This window comes from Cyprinodon tularosa, unplaced genomic scaffold (genome assembly GCF_016077235.1).
Source record: "Cyprinodon tularosa strain WSP-4 unplaced genomic scaffold, ASM1607723v1 ctg160, whole genome shotgun sequence".
Lineage (NCBI taxonomy): Eukaryota > Metazoa > Chordata > Actinopteri > Cyprinodontiformes > Cyprinodontidae > Cyprinodon > Cyprinodon tularosa.
In genome coordinates this window covers 1,514,984-1,536,360 of record NW_024038438.1, presented here as the reverse complement: position 1 = coordinate 1,536,360, position 21,377 = coordinate 1,514,984, and the positions used below count along the sequence as shown (strand labels likewise).

The 21,377-nt window shown below is 36.5% G+C and overlaps 2 protein-coding genes across 3 annotated transcripts in view; one reads left to right on the top strand and one right to left on the bottom strand.

Annotated features, from left to right (window-relative positions):
- The first annotated feature begins 10,573 nt into the window (after positions 1-10,573).
- Positions 10,574-19,674, top strand: prr33 (proline rich 33). Of its 2 annotated transcripts, XM_038280512.1 has the most exons (4): positions 10,574-10,745; positions 11,071-11,121; positions 11,860-11,922; positions 16,437-19,674. In XM_038280512.1, the coding sequence occupies exons 3-4, from the start codon at positions 11,905-11,907 to the stop codon at positions 19,605-19,607; spliced, it is 3,189 nt and encodes a 1,062-aa protein (XP_038136440.1). In that variant the 5' UTR covers positions 10,574-10,745; positions 11,071-11,121; positions 11,860-11,904; the 3' UTR covers positions 19,608-19,674. The 2 variants fall into 2 exon arrangements, with proteins under 2 accessions (XP_038136440.1, XP_038136441.1); XM_038280513.1 differs by lacking the exon at positions 11,860-11,922 and having other exon boundaries at positions 10,576-10,745.
- The window catches only part of lsp1a (lymphocyte specific protein 1 a), a 38,512-nt gene continuing 32,411 nt past the window's right edge, over positions 15,277-21,377 (bottom strand). Inside the window, exon 13 of the mRNA XM_038280514.1 lies at positions 15,277-16,035. The gene's annotated coding sequence lies outside the window, so the exon portion shown is untranslated. The remainder of the gene's footprint in view (positions 16,036-21,377) is intronic.

The window sequence follows — 21,377 nt, the reverse complement described above, 5'->3', positions numbered from 1 at the left end:
CTATTTCCTCATGTAGTTTACTGGTGTTAAAAAGGTTAGTTTATGTCTCCTTGATACTTTAAGTTCAACAGTTTATAAATCTTCATAATATGAGACTGATATTAAGATCTCTATGCACAAATTCATATCTAACTATTCCAATTTACGTTTCTCTTCACACGGTTCCAGTTAAATTAGTAAATTCTAAAATGTGTTGGACACAAAAACCCTTAAATTAACTTCATCACTGGAGATCATATCTTTTTATATTTTACCAGCAAGGCTTTTTGCTCTGAAGAGGTTTCCTGGTGGTAAACAGAGTTTCTTAAATTAGCAAGGAGACACATTTATGGTTGTTTTTCTATATTTCCCAATGTTATTGTTAAGGCAAACATATATAAACAATCAGGCCCTCCATTCTAAGCATTCAATCATTACCAAAGCTAACATATTGATGATTCCCCATCCTCCTGTCTGTGTAAGGTCAGTTTCAGATCACCTATACGTGTCCCTGAAAAGCAAAGCTCTCTGCATCCGAAGTAACAACGTAGAGCAATTTTAGATTTTTTGTAAACGTTGTAAAGTCTGCTAAAATATTGTATCATTAGAGAAATTTTTCTATAATATATTTTTTAACCCTAATTTACCGAGGCAACGTCCAGTCAAGATTAAGATCATATTTGTTGGGTTAAGGAAGAAAATATTCTAAAATAGTTAACTTTGGAAAAAGTTTGGCTCTCTCTCTTCCTCTGGATCCCAGGCCCTCCCAGCGAGCCGCGTGTGGCCACAAGGAAACCAACAATGCGTGTGGACGTCACAGAATCACAGAGTTTAATCCAACAAGAAACAGCTTATGAATTAACAACAAAACTGCAGAACAACAGAAACATACATTCAATTACCTGAGGTAAAGAAAATAGAAAAGAAAGGCAAAGACGCGTCTTTGGAGAGAGCTGGTGCAAAAAAGGCAAAATAGTGGCTGCTATCTGAATTATTACTAGTGTGCACAAACTTTTATAATGTAGGTGTGTCTTTCCTTTTAGTATATTAAGTTAAGACTTCCCTCCGCTTGACCAATTGGAAGCTACCTTGGACACTCAGAAAAACGTAGAACTTCCCCTAATTTACGGCAAAAATCAAAGGCCATTTGCTCCTTTGTTTAACAGAAAGAGCGGAGAGCTTGTCCTGGCCTCCAGGATTCTAAGGTCATCTGGCTAAGGAAAACATAAGATAAGTTTTCACAGATAGCTGTGGAATCCGGAGCCTCTCCTGCTATCTCTCCTTACATAAATTCTTAGGAACAAACTTAAATTCAGTAATTTGGTTCAAGGAAAGGTTATCTTCACAAACCCAGTTTTGCTCTTCTGCACAAGATTGAGTCCTGCCTTAAACCAATAATAACACATAGAATCAACAGAACATGAGGTACAATTCTTTTTTCTAACCTATGAAACATAATATTCAATCCTAAGTATACAAGCTAACACATTTTCCAAAACCCAATTTAGCATAGATCCTGAGCAATTTTCTAATACTAAACAAAACATTTTCATTCAAACAATTTCCATTTGATTCTGATATTGTCACAGATAGTACAATTTTCAAATTTATTCATCATCTACTAAACTAGTTAATTCTAAAATTAGATAATAGAATTTACATTTAAAAAAACATGCTATTAGTACTTAGAAAAATGTCTTAAAAACTAAATGTTAGTGTTTTAACATTCTACGTGGTATTCAGTTTTACACCATCCCAGATATTAGTTCTGGAAGACTTTTGATCTTCTGTAAACCAAGCAGGCTCAAATGATGCTGCCCTCCAGGAGATACTCATTTTATGACCTCCTGTCCTCTCTGATAAACAGCAGGAGCCTCATTGCGAGATCCCCCTTGATCTACATTTTCCTTCCTGTACTTTGAATACTTACCCATCAATAGTTTAGCTTTAAATCATTAACACAAACTTGTTCAAAATTAAGAAATATGTTGAAAATGAGAGTGTTCAACATACCTTTTAGGTATGTAAGAGATAGAATTAAGCAGAATTATAAAATGCCCAAGTCCTCCAGCAGTCTAAGCCCATAGAAGCTATGCCAAAGAACATTTGACACTTCATTGTTCAGCTTATCACATCTTTGAATGTGATTAAATATGTGTGCAGCAAGATCAACATCGGGATGTTTTATATCTTATACATTTAATTTCATCTAGGGCTGGGCGATATAGAAAAAAAGCTTATCTATGGGAGAAATATCCTGCCATAATGCAAGAGCACATAATTTCAATTTGAGAAAAGAATTTCATCTTCTTGCACTCAAAACCTATAATGCTCACACTCAAAACATGCGCTCTCTCTCAAATATTTTCCCTTCTCTCTCAAATCTTTGTTTCTTCACTCAGATTTAATGCTTCTTGCACAGATATTTTCTCCTCTCGCTTGCCTCCTTCTCTTCGCGCACAAACTGCGCTCTGCTCAAGTCTCAGTTACGCTCGCAAACCAAGAGGCTCTGCTTGCGGATTTTTTCTGCTCTCTCGCGGATTGCAGTTGGATCGTCGCCTAGCAACCTTTCCAGCCAATAGAACGACAGCCTGGGAAAGGGTGCGCTTGTTTAACCCTACTGAGTGTGCCTGTGCTACTACGCCACTTATAAAAGCGTCAGCTGAAACTGCTATTTACAGTAGTTTTGTGGCTCGATTCAGCAAAGTTCAGTACTTATGGATAACCCAAACAATTCTGAATTAAGTAATTTAAACAATTAGTGGTTTGTTATGTACAAAAGCAAAGAACAGACATATTAAATTATTATCTTGAAATACTTTGTTAGTATTGATTTCAAAATGTAGGGGAAAAATACATTTTTTACAAAAAGTTAAAATGTTGGATAATTATTTCCAATTATTATTATGGTGTTATGTGTCCAGTCAGCTTTCTTATTGACGTGAACACCCAGGTATTTGAAACTCTCCACAGTTTCTATGTCCTGCCCCTGAATGTTCACACGGGGGGTCGTCTCCTGAAGTCGATCACCATCGCCTTGGTCTAACTGGTGTTTAAACACAGGTGTTTTTTCTCACAACAGTCCACAAAGTCAATGATGACTGACCGGTACTCCACCTCATTCCCCTCAGACACACAGCCCACAAGGTGAAGGTGTAGAGGGTGAGAAATGGAGACAGGACGGTGGCCTGGAGGCCCCAGTGTTGCAGACTGCCACCTCTGACTGATAGCCTTGCAGCCACAGGGCTGTCAGGCAGAGAAAATCCTGACTTTGATTTTCTTATAGAAGTCAGGAGAAAAAGATTTCTCTTCCAGGGTCAAGTCATCCTCGCTTCCGAAAATTAACCATCTCACTCTTAACTAAATATAAAATTTGAGGTCTGATTAAAAATGATAATAAAATGTAAATAAATAAATACAAATTCTAATATCATAATACAGTACTTATTATTTATTAACCTGCTTATATAGCCAACAAACCGCATAGTTAGTCGAAAAGCTCCTTTGAGGTGAAAACAGCGGTGGCTTTCAGAAGACATAAGTCTCCTTTCCTTGTAATATCCTACTTGAGCTGCGATTGGACTCCTCTTTCAGACCAAATGTCCACTCATCCAACATTTTAAAACATCCATAACTCACTGACTGGTTAAAACATAAAGATTTGCCATTATACTAACAAAGTATTTCAATATAATAATTTAATATGTCGATTCTTTTCTTTTCTACATAACAAATCATTAATTGTTTAAAATTACTTAATTCAGAATTGTTTTGGTTATCCCTAAGTAGGCTACTGAATTTTGCTGAATCGAGCCACAAAACTACTGTAAATAGCAGTTTCAGCTGACGCTCTTATAAGTGGCGTAGTAGCACAGGCACACTCAGTAGGGTTAAACAAGCTCACCCTTTCCCAGGCTGTCGTTCTATTGGCTGGAAATGTTGCTAGGCGACGATCCAAGTGCAATCCGAGAGAGAGCAGAAAAAATCCGCAAGCAGAGCCTACGGGTTTGCGAGTGTATCTGAGATTTGTGCAGAGCCCTGTTTGTGCGCGAAGAGAAGGAGGCAAGCGAGAGGAGAAAATATCTGTGCAAGAAGCATTAAATCTGAGAGAAGAAACAAAGATTTGAGAGAGAAGAGAAAATATTTGAGAGAGAGCGCATGTTTTGAGTGTGAGAATTATAAGTTTTGAGTGCAAGAAGATGAAATTCTTTTCTCAAATTGAAATTATGTGCTCTTGCATTATGGCAGGATAATTCTCCCATACTTATCGATAAAAAAAAGTGCATATTGATCGATATTGATAATTATTGAAAAGATTTGAAACCATATTTTATGTTCAGCTCTGCCTGGACTTTTTATAATATTGCTAAATGATTTATTTTTAATAAAAAACACAAACACAGACTTCGAATTAAATCTTTATTTAACCAACTTTTTTAACCATAACAGAATTGTTTTAAAGAAAAATAACTTAAGAGACCTGAGTTATGTTATTAAATACTGACAAAGAATAAACTAAAGTGACCAGAAAAGTGACCAAAATAAATATAATAAATAAATAAATTGACCCCCGCCGCCGCCACCCCCATTCTTCTAAGCTGAACCTGGTTCAGCTTAGTTTCCTGCTTTAACCTGAGTTATTACTTTGAAGTTTCTGGACCCTCAGCATTTTTATCTCAATTGTTAGAACTACGTGAGAAACTGCACAGAACTGAAAATATATATATATATATTTTCCCGAAATTCCCGAAGATTCCTCGGAGGAGAGCCGCGCCAGGGCCTACACAGCTCGTACTCCTGCGGGTGTGAGCGGCTGAGGTGATAAAAAAAAAAAAAAAGTTGGTTGTGTTATCAGACTTCGTTTTCACTGGTTCCCTACACATTTTACAGATGACTGTGGTTTGTTTTTTGTCCGACTTGCCATGACCGAAATACTGCCAGACTGCCGAACTACAAAAACCCTTCTTTGGAACAATTTCCTCAGCCTCTCCTTGCTGCGACATCTTCATGTGCTCTGTGTTGTGGTTCGAGAGGGCGGCTTTTTATGACGGCGTGCCTGGGTCCGCGATTGTGATTGGTTGGGAGGAAGTAGTGACTAGCATAAACCTACATGCTAGGCTACAATGAGAAGGAAGGAAAGCTGCGTTTCTTTTTTTATCAAACTTTTATCGACTCTCTTTTTTTCTATTGCGCCACACGTCTATCGATCAATATATATCGTTATTGAATTATCGCCCAGCCCTAATTTCATCAATTTATCATTTAATGCAGACATATGTAATTTCAAGGCAATATAGACAATTTATAAATTTATAAATCATAATCATAAAGACTGATAATTTTTCAGTGTAAGGACACCCAACTGTTTACATCTGGTTTATGACTTTGCAGGATTAGTTACTCCTGGATAAGAATAGACAACAGTAGATTTCTGCTTGTGTTGTGTCATTGACTCTGCAGCAAAAGCTCGTATGCAGCAACATTGGAAAGGAAAAAACTCCTCTTTAAAAAGAAGAATACTTTATTTGTTAGAAACGGTAAGAGTAAACCTTTTCTCATAGGAAGAAAACCTTCAAAGGAAAGTATGTTTATATATAATTGCACCTTTTACAGGATTAAAAAAGGCAAAGTTCTTAACATGAAAAAAGCATCAAATAAAATATAGATAAAATAAAAAAAGATAAACAGCATAGATCCAACATTAAAGCATAAAACTAGTTAACAACTGGTTAAGAGCCATTCAGTAAAAGTGGGTTTCAACTGCTTAAAGGAATGAATAGAGTAAAGAAAGGGCAAATCTGAAGACAATGCATTCCACAGTCTGGGGCCAAAGCTCTAGAAGACAGATCCCTGTAGGTCCTGAAATTAGTTTGTGGAACCAAAATATTTCTTTTTCCAAAACATTGAACGACATTGAACATTACAATACTGAAGGCAGGATGAAATAAAAGCATTAACAATCATCTTTAATCCAGCTTTTGACTCCAAAGTTCAGCAATGATAGTTCTTGGCTGAAAGAAGCACTTTTTAATTAAATCACGAAAATGACTGTCTAGTGACTTGTTAGAATATGCTTAGGGGACTCTGTTTAGAAAATTAACAGTTTGGCAGATCAGCTTTGAGCCTGTTCATGTCAAAAAATTAACAAACAATGCAAAATTACAGATTAGAGTAAATAAAATGATGATCAGTTGTCTCTGTGGAGCCTAAGCCTATGGCAGTATAACTAAAGTGATAGATCAGGATAGCATAAAACACCGTAACTATAAGCTTTATCACAAAGGAAGATTTAAGGCCTAGCCTTAAAAGTAGACAGAGTGTCGTTCTCAGTGACTAAAACTGTTAGTTTGTTCAATAGGTGAGGAGCCTGATAACTGGCTTCCCAGCAGATCTAGCTTCCCTTGTACTTTTAGAAACTCTAGGAACTGTTTGGAAACCTTTGAGAGTAAAGTTCTCTGTTAGGGACATAAGGAACAATAAGATCTCTGATATAAGATGGAGCTTGTTCCAAAAAAGTAAAAAAACAAACCAATAGACTTTGTTTTCCAAGTTTGAAGACGTTTCGCTTCCCACTTGGAAAGCTTTTTCTATTCAAAATGCCTGGATTAGCATTCAGTTACAAGCTTTATAGAGTAGCCCAACAAAGCCTTGTTACGGGTTAGAAAACATGCAAATTAAACCAGACGAACAAATCCACCCCTTAGTAATGGGGAGTTGCTGAGGTCGTTGTTGGCCTGAAATACACGATACTGGCCTATGCCTCTGAAAAGGGGTTTGTTAGGGTCATTGTTGGCCTGGCTGATCAGGCGAGATGTTTTGCTCCCCTGCAAAACCCCTTTTTATTAAAACGGTATCACTAAACACATATTTAGTAGAAAAAAATAAAATTATGCCAAAACAATATGAGAGTCATATATGCTATATATGTAGTTTAGATTTAATTGATATAGTGCTGCACATAAAAGAAAGACAGACAGAACTAGTGCATAGTGCTTTCCTGGGTGTTGGAGATGGATGACGAAGGGTGTGTGAGGCAGGGCCTGGAGTATAATTTCCTTCCAACATCTCATGGCATAATACAGGAAACTGTGGTGGAAATTCTTTTTGCCTGCTTACTGTGTAGTTCCCTTCCTGACCTCTGGAACAGTCTGTGTTGATTGTATGTATATGTCCTTGCAAACAATCTGCTTTCTGGGCAGGCATCACATTTCTGTGACATCTGGAATTAGAACTGATGGAACTGTTTAAGGGAATGCTTTAGAATGTGTGGTACTTCACAAATCTACCTCCTATTATTTCCCTTTTACATATATTTATATATATATATATATATATATATATATATATATATATATATATATATATATATATATATATATATATATATATATATATATATATATATATATATTTATATATATATATATATATATATATATATATATATATATATATATATATATATATATATATATATATATATATATATATATATAAAAACGGATGAGATTGTGTTGTTAACTCTTTATGGATTCAGGGCTGAAATATCAACCATTTTGTGGTATGTCTAATAAACATAATTTTTTACAAACATGCCTTTTAAAAGTTTTGCTGATATATGTCAGTTGAAAAGTAACATTGTTCCAACATCTAAACAATGATGATTAATTAACTGTTGCGTGTTGTAACATTAAGTTTATCTATTATTTAGCCTGCAATAGGCTGCTGTGAAAATATGGTACCTGTAGATTTTACTGTGAATTCCTCTGAAATACAGCTCGTATAATAGATAATAGTAGGTATGATAATCATGATTCAAAATCTAAACAAAATTTAATCAAATGCAACCAACTGCTGTTGATTCAAAAGTGACTTAATGTCAAAATGCCAGCTGGGTTGTTTCTCTTTAAGCTTTCTTTTTTATATATATATATTTTTTTGTTTGCTTTGTTTTGTTCTGTGTTTTCTAGATTTAGATCATTTTTGTTTTCTTAGTTTCGCTCTTCCTGGTTATCTCTTTTCTTCAACATTTTTGGTATTATTTATTCCTTGGTCTAGTTTTAGTTATAGTAATTCTTTCTCTTATCTTAAGGTTTTGTTTTCCATGTAGACATTTGTTTTATTCCCCTTTAGCCTTATTTAATATGTTTTCAAGCAACCATTAGATCCTGGTGTTTCGTTCTAGTTACTCTGTCTACACCTGCTACCTATCAGTTTATTATTCCTCCCATTGTTTCTGTCTCCCTTATATACACATCCTGTTAAGTTCATCATTGCTGGATCCTCATCATTCTTTAGGTTTTTTTCCTCCCTAGTGTCTCTTAGTTTTTTGATTCTTGACTTTTCTTGTCGATCGGTTCTGGACTATGTAATCAAGTAATCATCTCTGCCTTTTCTACTCTGCATTTGGGTCCAGTACAACATCCACCAGCCCTGACAGAAAGGGGGTGATTATTCTATTAGGGAGTGTTTGGGATAAAAAGAATGCGTCTCACAACAAAGTAGACTGTTTCTCAGGGATTATTTAATAAAATTTGTTATTTCCAATTGTCTTTGTTTGGCTAAATATTTCTAAAGATCTTCACAACCTTTCTGCAGGGTGAATTAGTGAGAGACAAACGGTCTCTACTCAGAGCTGGGCTGAACATGATGCTGTGAGGGCTGTTGTCTTGTTCTCTTTTTACTTTGCAAAGTAAATAAAATGTCGACTGAGTGAAATCCATTGATCTCTGCTTATATAACTGGAGTGAATAGTTGAATACCCTTTCCCCACGACATTTACTGATAATGTAATGTATAAAATTAACTTTATAATTATATATTATTCTGAATGCTTATTTCAGTAGCAGCCAGGAATTATGTCCATAGCCTCTGGATCAACTCAGCAGTAAAAGGTACATTTGTCTAACAAAAACACACACAGCCAAAACAAAGTAGATATAAGTAACCATTTATTTTAAGTATATTTACCCTTAATTCAACAGGAGAAATAAGATGATTTGTCAACCGAATTAGTTTTTTCCCCCTCTTCAAATAGATAAGTAGAAAATATGCACTTTGAATAAGACAACCCTTTTGTTTTTTTTCTTATTTTAAGCGTAAATTGTCTTGTTGCAATGGTAAAGTGTCTCACTTACCTAGTGAAAAAGAAAAAAATGCACTTATTTTAAGACAAAATGACTTATTTAGATTTACATTTTTTGCAGCGTAAAAAAGGCTTAATGAAAAGGAATGGTGTCCATACACCATTGCTGTGCACACGGTCCTTAGGGATTTGTCCTGCATGTTTTAGATGTGTCTTTGCTCGAGCAAGGCTACACCACTGATTATTCACTGGACTGCTGATAGGTTGCTGGTAGTACACGGTCTTATGCCGCCATATTCTCGCCATATACTCCCTAGTTCGACTAATCGGAATGTAAACATACGTGCACTACAGCATCGAACGATGATGTTCTCATTTTCAGGAGGGCTTAAGACTTTTAAAACCAAGACAAAGTCATCACTTTCTCACCCAATTTATGGTAAAAACATATGCACATCACAAAGCACATTCAGTATGAAAATAGCATGTGAGGACTGGCAAAATGTGATCACTTTGCAACAACTGGTCCTCAATTTGAGGGTGAAATTGCAAAAAATGCTCCTTGCTCTGAGGGCTAGACAGGTGTACACACATCTGATAATGTGCCAAAAATGACTTTAGTTTTTGTGGTCTATCAGCAATCCACTGAATAAATAAGGGAGTGTACGCCTAGTGGTTAGAGGAGTCGCTCGTACGCAAGTACCTCATTGACTTGAATGCAACTTGAAAGCAATCCCTGACATCAAGCATGCTTGCAGGGACAGCAGAGAGGAAAACTCCCTTTTAACAGGAAGGAACATCGATACAGAAGCAGGCTCAGTGTGAGCAGCTATCTGCCGAGGCTGAAATCTAAAAATGCCATGTTGGTAACTGGACAGTATTTCTTTTTAATGGTGTGTTTTTCTTACTGGAGTATGTTCGTTAATCTATTGTCTATTGTTTATTAGCCTTGTTTTTTTTTTTTTTCGTCTTTTCGGATAATTTCTGAATTTGTCTTTCTTTCATTTTCCCTTTTGCTTTGCCACTGATATGCCTTTGCAACATTAAAGGTAATTTCTATTTGTATTTAATATAACTCAAATTGTGCCATACTGCTGCTGCCATAGAAATAAATTGATTTGAATTTGTATGGTAAACTGTTCTGCTACAATCATAGTTGCAAGAAAACTGAAATATTTTTCTGACTTTAGGGCTGACTAAATGAGACCTTTGGTTTTCTTCATCAAATTGATTTAAATTGACCCAAATTTGGTTCAAATGAACTTTGAGTGTTTAAAATTGTAAAATTGTTATTGAAATAATTGAGATGAATTATTTCAATAACTGCTCTGACATTCATTTGAAAAGAACGGATCCTGCTTCCTGTTGTTTTTTTTTATTCTACCCTACAAGGACCCCTAGATGGCCTTCAGTGCTCATCTAGAGCTCTGAAGTTGTAAAAACTGGGGTGTTGGCCTATCAGCTACATCTTGCTTCGTCTTTCTCTGCTGTCACAATTTTGCTGCTGCTACTGAGCAACCCACAAGACTCCGTGTTTATTTTTGGACTGCCATGGTGCCTGTTCCTTCCATTTGTAGGAAGGGGGGTCGAGTGAGGCTCAGCATGAACCTGCCGTTCTGACACTCCAGGCTGGGACAAGCAGGCAGCAGCTGGTAAACCACCCCAGGCAGCAGTCCTACAGGTAACATTTCCCTTCAATTACACCTTTTATTTTCCAGAACACAGGAATACATTGCTGTTAAGGAGACAGCTGTTGTTGGATATATTTGCATTATGTGTTCAGAGGCTCAGAAGGTTTAATGTCTTGTTCTGAGTGCAAAACTGAAGCACAACCCAGGCTAAAATTTCCTAACAACGCTTTAATCCTTGAAGATTTAAAATCTGCTCATCACTAATCTGCCCAGTTCAAATTTGATCATATATTTGTAGCTTTAATTGAGCAGGTTGAGCAGGAGTTTTTACATTTTACCCAGAGTAAAAATAATGTCCTTTCCTCGTCTTTTAAGGGAAACTCACCTTGAGCCCTTTAAACACCACCATTTCAAGTTCGTCACCTGGTAAGTTGTTTCAGGTTTGTTCAAACCTTCCTTTTGACACGAAGCTTGGCGTTTGTTGTCCGAATTCCTTTGCTTCATAACTGTTTTCATTGCACAGCTATTATTAGACTTTCCTCTTTTGAACCTGTATCCTATAAGAATATCCATTGCCCACATTAGCAAAGCCTTAAAAGGAGGAATGGGTGTCTCATGTATCTGGCTGGCAGCAAAGTGCAGTAGGGAGGCATTAAGAGCGTTCTGAATATTTACCAGGTTGTGCCTATAATTCATCAGGGTGACACCATGGAGACAAACCCTTGTATATGCGTAGACTTTGTTATTGCAGAATAAAGAGCAGCTTAAACCAAATTACCTGATTTGATCAGCTGAAGTGAAGGCCGCTGACACTTCATGCCATGGAATGTAATGCAGTTTGATTTTTTAGCTCTTAAAAATGTCTCCAATCCTCGATGCCAGAGCTTCATTCTTATGAGGCGTGATTATTCCTCAGGAGTAGAGCTTCACAGATACATAACTTTTTGAACGTTCAGTATCAGGGCGGTGTGAAGTCATGCTTTGATAAGCATTTACTTTCAGACTGATACAAGATGGAGCCTACTGCCCAAACTATTGAGATTGTTTACAATGGCCCCAAGAGAAGCTGAACTTGCAATATTCAGTTTTACTGGATTAACAAAGTCTGATTTACTTTACTTCTTAATCATACAGGTTGTATAAAACTCACAACTGTTTTAACAGGGAACCAGAAAACAGGCACTAAAATTGGGCCATGCAGAGGCATCCATGACCAGCTGTAAAGTGGTAACATCATCCTGGGAGAAGAAGAACTCTCTACACTGCTAACTACTCTCTATCTTTAACCATCAAAAATGTTTCTGAAATTTTTTTTATTTTTTGGCATGAACAGGCTCAAAATGATGAACACTTGTCATGTTATTTTTAGAAAATAAAAAAAGACAATTCAGTTAACATGTCTCCAAAATCTTTATATAATAATTTATTTATTTATTTATAAAACAGAATGGTCATTATTTAAATTTGTTCAAATATTTTGCCGTAAATTGTATTTGGATTTGTAAAATCCATCTTTTGCAGTTCTTAGAAGTTGTTCTATAAAAAAAAGCCTTTGTTCATTTGTTTGTTTTTAAATAAGATTAAAAGTACATTTCAAATTTAACATGACTAAATATATTTGTAAATTTGCCTGTTTAAGTTCTGAGGTCAATTATCACTGCTTGTTTCAGCTTCTGCACCTATGTTAAATGACTTCATAGCCTAGTGGATCATCCATTATATCTTATCACAAACTTTTAAGATTTTAATGCCTGTGGCTGCAACTAGAAGAATTTACAATCATAAAGCATAGTATCTTATTCCATTGTTCTGTAAAGCTGTTATTAGAAGTTCTTTTTTTATTTCAAAACATGGCATGTGATTTGGAGGAGGTTGCTTTTTATATCCTATCATTCTGTTCGTAGTGAAAGGATATGTTACCAAAACTTTTAAGACTGAAATCATTCTTTACTTGTTTTGTCAAATTCAGAGGTTCCTACAAATTCTACCAATCATTGAATATTTTTCTATTCCAATATTTGATCATCAGCAATTGTAATATTCCCCAGCAATGCAAATTCAAAACACAACAGAGCTGCACGATGGAGCAGTTTGTAGCACTTTTTCCTTGCAGCAAGAAGGTCATGTGTTCGATTCCTAGCCTGGGGTCTTTCTGCATGGAGTTTGCATGTTTGTATTTTCTCCCCATGCATGTGTGGGTTCTCGCCACGTACTTCGGCTTCTTCTACTAAATACATATACCAATGCCACTAATTGTGGTGTCCTAGTACTGGCTCAGTGATTTTCAATGCCCTGGATTTTTGTACAAAAAAATCTGTCTGTCTGTCTTACTTAAAAATTGGTGTAAGATAAGGAATAAATTCTAGGTGTGTTTACATTTTAGGACTTTGTAAAAAGCCTTCATCTGATCCAACCTTCTAGAGCAGGAAATCATAATTCAGCATGTATGTAATATAATATGCATGAAAGTTTCTTTGTTTTATCTTGTATAACTATATTACTTTTGCTAGGGGCAGGTGGAGGGAAAGAGCAATTTAGTGGCAGCTGAGGGGGCATAGTTGCTAACAGGAATTCCAGAAACTATCATCCTAGCTGGTCAAACTTATATCTCTGCTGTGACTAACTTCATGTACTTACATTTACGTTCATACGTTCTCTGTTTAGCTGTGTTTCTTTTCTATAAGAGGACATACAGTAAGGAGAGATACTGCTGCTACTGACTAAATACATGTTTTAAAAGTACTCCCTGACTCCTATTTGCTATTGTGGTTCTGCTCAAACCTGGGTTGTACAGCAGATCACTCACAGTGACCTGGTTCTGCCAATATATTTGCAAAGGATTTTTCCCCCCTTTTTGTAACACCTATAACTCATCAAGAAGGATTCCTACGGAACTGGGAACTTGGTGCATTTAGATTAATATGTACCAATTGGCAATACTGTATAAGATCAATTTGACTTCAGTTTTATAAATTGGATTGAACTAGAATGGATACAATATCTACATTTTTTATAATATTACATTGTCCTGGTTTTAGATTAATTTATATTACTAGAGTGTTGGTCTAATCGTTAGAAAGCAGGGCGTTTGCGTCCTTGAGATACCACAATAGACCTGAGACTCTGGGCGAAAGTCTTCAACACCATTAACCCCAGGAGGATCTAACTAGTGCGGCAGGACCTGCTCCCTAAAGATGTGTTAAATACAGAGGACATGTTTCACCACTGCAAGAATTTAAAGGGATCTTTCCTTTTATTTATTTCTGGATATGAATTGAATTAATCTATTTGGATAGTGGGCCAAGCACCCATGTAGGGAGGCCTTAATCCTCGACGTGGCCGACCCGGGTTCGAATCTGGCCTGTGCTCCCTTGCCATGTGTCTTTCCCCTTAGCGGCTGGGTAGTTTAAGTGATAAGTCGCCTGACTTGCACACAGGAGACCCCGGTTTGAATACCTGCTAGAGGGCATGAACTGCCGGCATGCTTCCTTTGGCAACTAAGGCCTACCTCATTGTAACAATCTGTCAACTTTGATTAAAGCATCTGCTAAATGCATAAAACATGATATTTGCTTTGCAATGGTTCAGTATATTTAATTTACTTTTGAAATTATGAAAATATATTTAAAAGAAAATTTAAGCATTTACAAGTTCATAGAAGAGTATGTCATAAAATGTTACAAGAAATATTTTTAAATATGATGAAATGTGTAGTTTACACAATGAACATAAAAACTGTAAACAACTTAGAAGAATAGATACAGAAGTAATTTATTTAATGTTTTCAAAAAAAGGTGTACATATAAAAGCAAACATTCATTAATATGGTATAAAAGTAAAAACAGATTGAGACAGAGGAGCAGGAATGTGTGAGCTAAAACATACATGAGTAACTAAATGGCTAAATACTGTAAAATTCAGATAAACAACTGGGAAATGACAATATATTTTACTACCACCACAATTGTCACTAGTATGCACTGTGACAAACATAATTGGCTCTTATTTACAGTAAAAAACATGTATTTACGTTTTTGCATTTTAGGGTGTGGACAAATGGAGCCCTGAGCCCTGAGGGGAAGAGGAGAGATTATGGTGATGACAGAGAGGCCTTCCAACAGCAAAGACTTTTGGATAATCACCAAAAATAAATTGTCCAAATACAATTAGAAACATAAAAAAAAAGGTCATTTAAAAAAGATTTATTTGTAATATAAGGCATGACTTTGTTTTACCAAAGATTAAAAAAAGGGTTATACATTATTCACAATTAGTTATTATGTTGTAAGTTTTATTATTATTTTATTTTTATTACTATTTGAGGACTGTCAGAGACCGTCTTCTTTGTTGAGTGAAACTAGTTGAAAAAATCCAAGAAAGAAAAATCTCTCCAATATCCTCGTGGATCTAAATTCTGAAATATTTATTCAGATTTTACGTCAGACATTGGAAGGTATATATATATAGAGATATATATATATCTCTCTCTCTCTCTATATATATATATATATATATATATATATATATATATATCTATATATATCTCTATATATAGAGAGAGAGATATACGTATATATGCAGTTTTGATTGCTCTCCACTGTAAAGTGCTAAACAGGTCTAAAATCAATGTGTGTTTTTTTTTATTGTAGATGAAGCAAATTGTGAACATTTTGCACTAAACTAACAGACAAACCGGTACAGATACAAACTTACACATTACAAACGATCATCCTGAACTGAAAAAAAACAAAACTCACATTTAATCACTTTATTGTTAGAACAGAAAACAAAACAAAATGAGGAGGTTCAAGCTCTAGTTGGGTATAACCACTAGTATGTATGGTTAAACTCAAAACAACCTCAGCTGATTTTCTGAAAATCTGAATTTTACCAAAGTCTCATTTTCATTAATGATATAGTGGTCCAGTTATAATACCAACATGAATCTGATTGGAAATCTGTGGGTAAATGCAGTACCAGCCAAAATGATTTTCCCATTCTTTATTTTAGAGTTTACATTTCTAAAATGTTATTTTCTTTTGAACATAGATAAAAGGAACCAATGATTAATTTTCCATTAAAATCACCTTCAGAAGCCTATTGCATTTCTTATCACAAGGAAACTTCTTTTTTAAATGAAATCTGAAATCTAGAGCTATGCATGATTTGGGGGCAGCATTTGGGATTGTATTCCCTAGATATCTTCAGAAGAGATCACATTAGCTTTGTTAAAAAAAAAGAGCAGACTATAGTTTGGTAGAGCTCCTCAGATAAGCTGTTGTGAGATCGAAAAGGCAATGGAAGAAGAAATTATACCTTGGCAATTATTGTAGCACAGACCTGCAAAAAGAGCAAAGGATAAACATTAGACGTAAAAATGTTAAACCATTATTAAAGACATTTATTTTGTATGACTATTAAGGCATATTAAGTAAGTACTTTGTTAGAGGCATCAATGGTATTATGTTTAAAAGGAAAATTGAGCAATTTTAGGTTGTTTTGGTTTAAGTTAGCAGTAGATAAAAGGTGAAGCAGATGATAATGATGTTTGTGTTGATGATGACAATCTACTGTACATACTGTACATAGAAACAGTTATGTCTGGCTAACATTTTTGTTAAAGATACCATCTGAGTAAGAAAGTAGTACTGCCTTTGGGTTACAATTTAAATTTTAATCACTTGAATATAAGAAAAAAAAACAATTTAAGGCTTGATTTCATTTTTTTTTTCTCTCAATAGGGTGCAGAAGCATTCATGTCTGTTGCCTATGGCTCTATCCACCAGCTGGGCCTGTTTTCCCAGCAGTACCCTCCACCACTACTGCCCAAGCCTGGAAAAGATAATATTCGTCTTCAGAAACTACTCAAAAGGACTGCCAAGAAAAAGACTTCCACTCAGACATCACAGTCTACCACACCTTTCCGTTCAAGCCTTTCCCCTGTAAATGAGGCAAGCCCTGATCTGGAGCACAGTGACCACTTAACATCCCCTCAAACGCTAGACACACCTCATAGACTTCACAGCATCCAGCAACCTCCACGATTTACAGTCAGGCCACTGTATCAGCATGTGGCATCCCCTTATCCACAACGAGCAGCTTTTGCTGGTCGAGCGGTAGGCATGTCCCCTCCTACTGTGGCTGTCCCTTCATGCTCTTCCTCACACTATGCCACAAAAGTATCACCTAATTCTGCATCAGACCAGGTCTCTAGAGTCTCAGTCTCAACAGAGCCTGTTGGGCTGCCAGGAGAGGCTAAACATTCACTACCATATTCCTCTGTGCCTGAGATGAAATTACCAGCAGCTGAACTAAAAACATTTAATGACAGTCAAGCAGGTATGAGCTCTGTCCCATTTGTAGGTACCCCAACATCACAGATTAGAAGTTCAACTCCACATCCAATACCGACAGGTCAAGCTATGGTTCGGCCTCTTACTGTGTTGACCTCTTTCATTAAATCTAAAAGTCCTCGTCCAACATTTAAAGCAACTGAACCCTCAAAATCACCAAAGCCAATGTTTGAAGTACCTCAAATTAGAATGTATACAGCAAGCACATCATATTATGAGACATCTAGGACACCACCGGTATACGATACAGCTGGATTAACAGCCATTGGCACCACGGTACCTCAAAGCAAGGCTTTAGCAGAAGCACATCAGGATGTTCTCACAGCATCCACGATCAAAGGAGTGCAGACAACAACAATCCGCCTGCCTGTATCAGACACTGATCAAGGGAGAAAAACTCCAAAATCAGAATTAGAAGGAGCCATCTCAACAGCTGAAATCAAAAGAGTAACTTCAGAAATCCAACAAGTGACTCCAGTGTCAGAAATCAAGCAAGTCCCTCCAACATCAGAAATCAAGCGAGTCACTCCAACATCAGAAATCAAGCGAGTCACTCCAACATCAGAAATGATGCAAGCCACTTCAACACCTGAATTCAAAAGAGCAACCCCCATCTTGGAAGCAAAAAGATCAACCCTAGCGTCGGAGAGTAAAACAACCACTCTAATATCTCAAGCCAGAGTTCAAACACCAATATATGACATTGTATCATCCAGAGCTTCAGGAGGACGGCCTAAAACTCCAGCACACCACATCACCCGAGCAACAACCCCTGTCTTTGAAATCTCACGACCTAATCCTCTTTTGTTTGCAGTGTCCCCAATCACAGTGGATCCAGAGAGGTCAAGGTCACCCCAAAATATTTCTAGTCTTAAAAGTTCACATGCCTTGCTAAATCTGAAGACCACAGAGCTTCATGAAACTTTAATTAATGGGGATGTTAACCCTGATATGACACCTGCAAATAACTCTGTAAAACAAGGCATTAAAAAGTCAAAGTCGGAGTCTGATTTGACTCGAAGAGTGACGTCGGTTTCGACACTTGGCTCTCAGAGAGCTTTGACTCCTGTTTCTGTGCCAGCTACACAAGTAGTGACTAGCTATCAGAGGCCAAAAACACCAACATATGAGGCCTCTCGCCTTTTGACCAAATCACCAGGCTATAAAAGGCTGAACACATCAACATCCAATATTATGCAGATGGCCAGTCAGAGACCTAAAACCCCGGAATGGCAAAAGTCAAAGTCTGCCTATCGTGGGCTTACGCCAGCTGAGTATGCTGCTTACGGTGGAATCAAAACATATTCTCCTGCATTTGGCATTACAACCTCACTGATGCCAACACAAGATGAGGTTAAAGCTAAAGAAGAGGTTCTCAAACAGAGTAGCCAAGAACTAAATGTAAAAGAACAACCTACAGTTGAGCTTTCTGAAACAAAGGAGACATCAGAGAGTAAAGAAAAGCCTAACCAGAGTGATGTAAAGGCTGGTTCTAGCGTCACGCTCCCAGTTATTGTAGTTTCGAAACCATTAGATTCAATTGGAACGATATCAAAACAAGGTCAAGCTATGGCAACTGGTTCAACTGCAGCAAAAAAAGAGGCAATAGTGGTCCAAAAAATTACAAAAGCAGTAGATGTCTTTTCTGAGAAACAGGATGGTAAAACCCCACTAACTACAAAAGCTACTGAGATAAAAGACACTCCTCCAAAAAGTTGTGACCAAGGTTCCCTGAAGGCGGTGAAGCACTTTTTGGGTAAAGCGAAGGTCCAGACCGATGAGAAGAAAATAATAAAAGTTGATGAATCTGTTGTAAAAGAACCAAACACATCTTTTAGTCCCACACAGGTTAATAAGGAAAGCTCAAAGTCTGTTCCCCCTCTACCAAATCTGCCTGCTGAAGAGCATTCTACAAAAGCATCTGAAAACAATAAAAAAGATTACAAAGAACAACTTTCATCAGATAAATTGGACAAAAAGGGAGCTAATGACTCCCCCCCAGCAACAACATCGCTTCTTAATGTCATGCAAAAGACAAAGGGCATAAAAGCAGGTAAGACTGGATGGTCACGACTTAAAAAACACATGGTGGTGGAACAGGAAGAGCCAACATTTCCAGAGTTAGGCTCTGAGAAAGCAGTCCATGAACAAGACCACAGTAAGAGCGAAAGGATAGAGGAGCACTTAAGTGCTCAGGATGGAAAGCAAGCTACACCAAAAGACACAGACACTCCAAAAGCAACTAAGATGTGGGACGCAGTCCTGTTCCAAATGTTTTCCTCTAAAGAGAACATTATGCATCAGATTGAATTAAATAAAAGTGATGATAAAAAGAATGAGGAGAAAAGTGACGAGCAGAAAGAGATCCCTTCATTTGCCTTCAGGCTACCAGTGTTGCTTTTCAGCCCCAGGTTTGATGCTAAAAAGCTTAAAGAAGCAGCATCCAGACCAGTCACAAAAATTTCTGTTGTGTTTGAAATGGGACTAATTGGGCGGAAAGGTAAGGAAGATGAACCAAAAGATTTTAACAGAAAAGCTAGAGGGTTTACTGCTACTTAATTATGCCTAATGTAAAGTGTCCATATTGAAAAAAAAAGAAATTTATTATAAAGTGGAGTTGATAAGCTTCAGAAGAAATCTTAAAGTAATACCTAACAAAAATGTTTTGTTATTGAACCTTGTTGGCTGTTGTTGAATAAAAAAAATAGCTGATTTGTCTTAAATTTCTTTGGACAACACAAAAGGTGTTTGTGTAATCTGAAAACCTTATCACAAATTTGCAAAGGCTGTTGCTGAGCCACAGAGTGTGTATGTACATGGTTGTTCCTTTTTCACAAATTTCCTGTTTTTGTTTTTTTTTTACATATATATAAAACCATAAATGTAAAACTAGATGTTCACCAATAAATAAAATAATCAACTATTTAATCCTTTTTTTTTTTTCAAAATTGTGATTTTGCTATAACACAAGGCCTGTAAGCAAAATATTAATGTTTATCTGGAGTTTGTAAAAAGAAAATGTTTTATGTTAATTGTGTTTCATAACACATTAAAGCTCCAAAACAACATTATGCAAGTAAATTGATGATTTACGTACTAGAAATGTTTAACCAGTAAACTTCCATAAACATAAATCTTGTATGAATAAAAACAAAGCAATGTGTTATACAATCAGTGGGTTTCAGAGGATTCAGTAGATTACTGCAGTGTTAAATGAAATTTTGTGGGATTAGAAAGTAATAAATAATTTAGATTAAATTTTAATAGATGGATTGTTCTGTGATTTGTTGAAGATAAAGCCAATGGCATCCAGCCAGACAAAGAGCTATGATGGAGGTTAGTGGGATGGTGATAACCATGCATAAGCTACATTGAAATAAGTAGTGATTTCTACATCTTATCATTCTGATAAGCCTCCTGTAGAAGGTGTTTGTAAAAGGGGAGGGGGGGGGCATTCAGTACAATTCTTCAAGCTAATTGGGTACCTGGATCCGATCCCAGGTCGAGTTTGTCAGCTGAGCAGTATCACATTCTTGATTTGTTTCACGGGGTTAAGTGATAAATTAAACTCTTACTAAATCTGTCCGCTAAGAATGTGCAAAAATGTTCTTATGCATAAAGACAAAAATTATATTGTGCTCGTTTTTCCAAAATGAGGGCATTCCTGCTGAAGAATCATGTGTCCTAATATATACATCTTTGGGTAAAGACTTCACTTTTTATAGCATCCCGTAGTTATCATAATAGCTGTGTACTAATGATTAGTTACTTGTAAAAGACTAATGCCAAAAAAGGAAAGCCAGGTTTTCTCTTTTTTTTAAGAATAAAACTTGTTTTAGAAAGCGAGTGATGGCCTAGTCATTAGAGCAGTGCGCTTGTGCTCTGAGAAGGTTGCAAGTACCCGGTTCGATCCTCACAGCCTCCAATCTGGCTTTCTGAGCAAGACCCTTAACCCCTCACTGCTCCCCGGGCGCCGCACAATGGCAGTCCAATGCTCCCCAAGGGGATGGGTTGAATGCAGAGCTAAATTTCTCCAGTGTGAGATTAATAAAATTCAATTATACCACTAGGGATACTTGTAACTCTAGTGGTCCACAAGTGAATTGCAAGGGGTACATGAAAATATTTTATTTCTTAGGTAGTAAAATAAAATAGGGCTGAGATCTGTTTTGCTTTGTGAGGATCCAATAAAAAAATTAAACAAGATTTTTTTCAACCAAAAACAAATTTTTCTTATATGTTTGAGTTCACCTTGAGCTGTGACACACATCCAAACCAAGGGGAGGAACAGACTGGATATAGAGAACAGCCTGGGATCAGCTGTTTTCC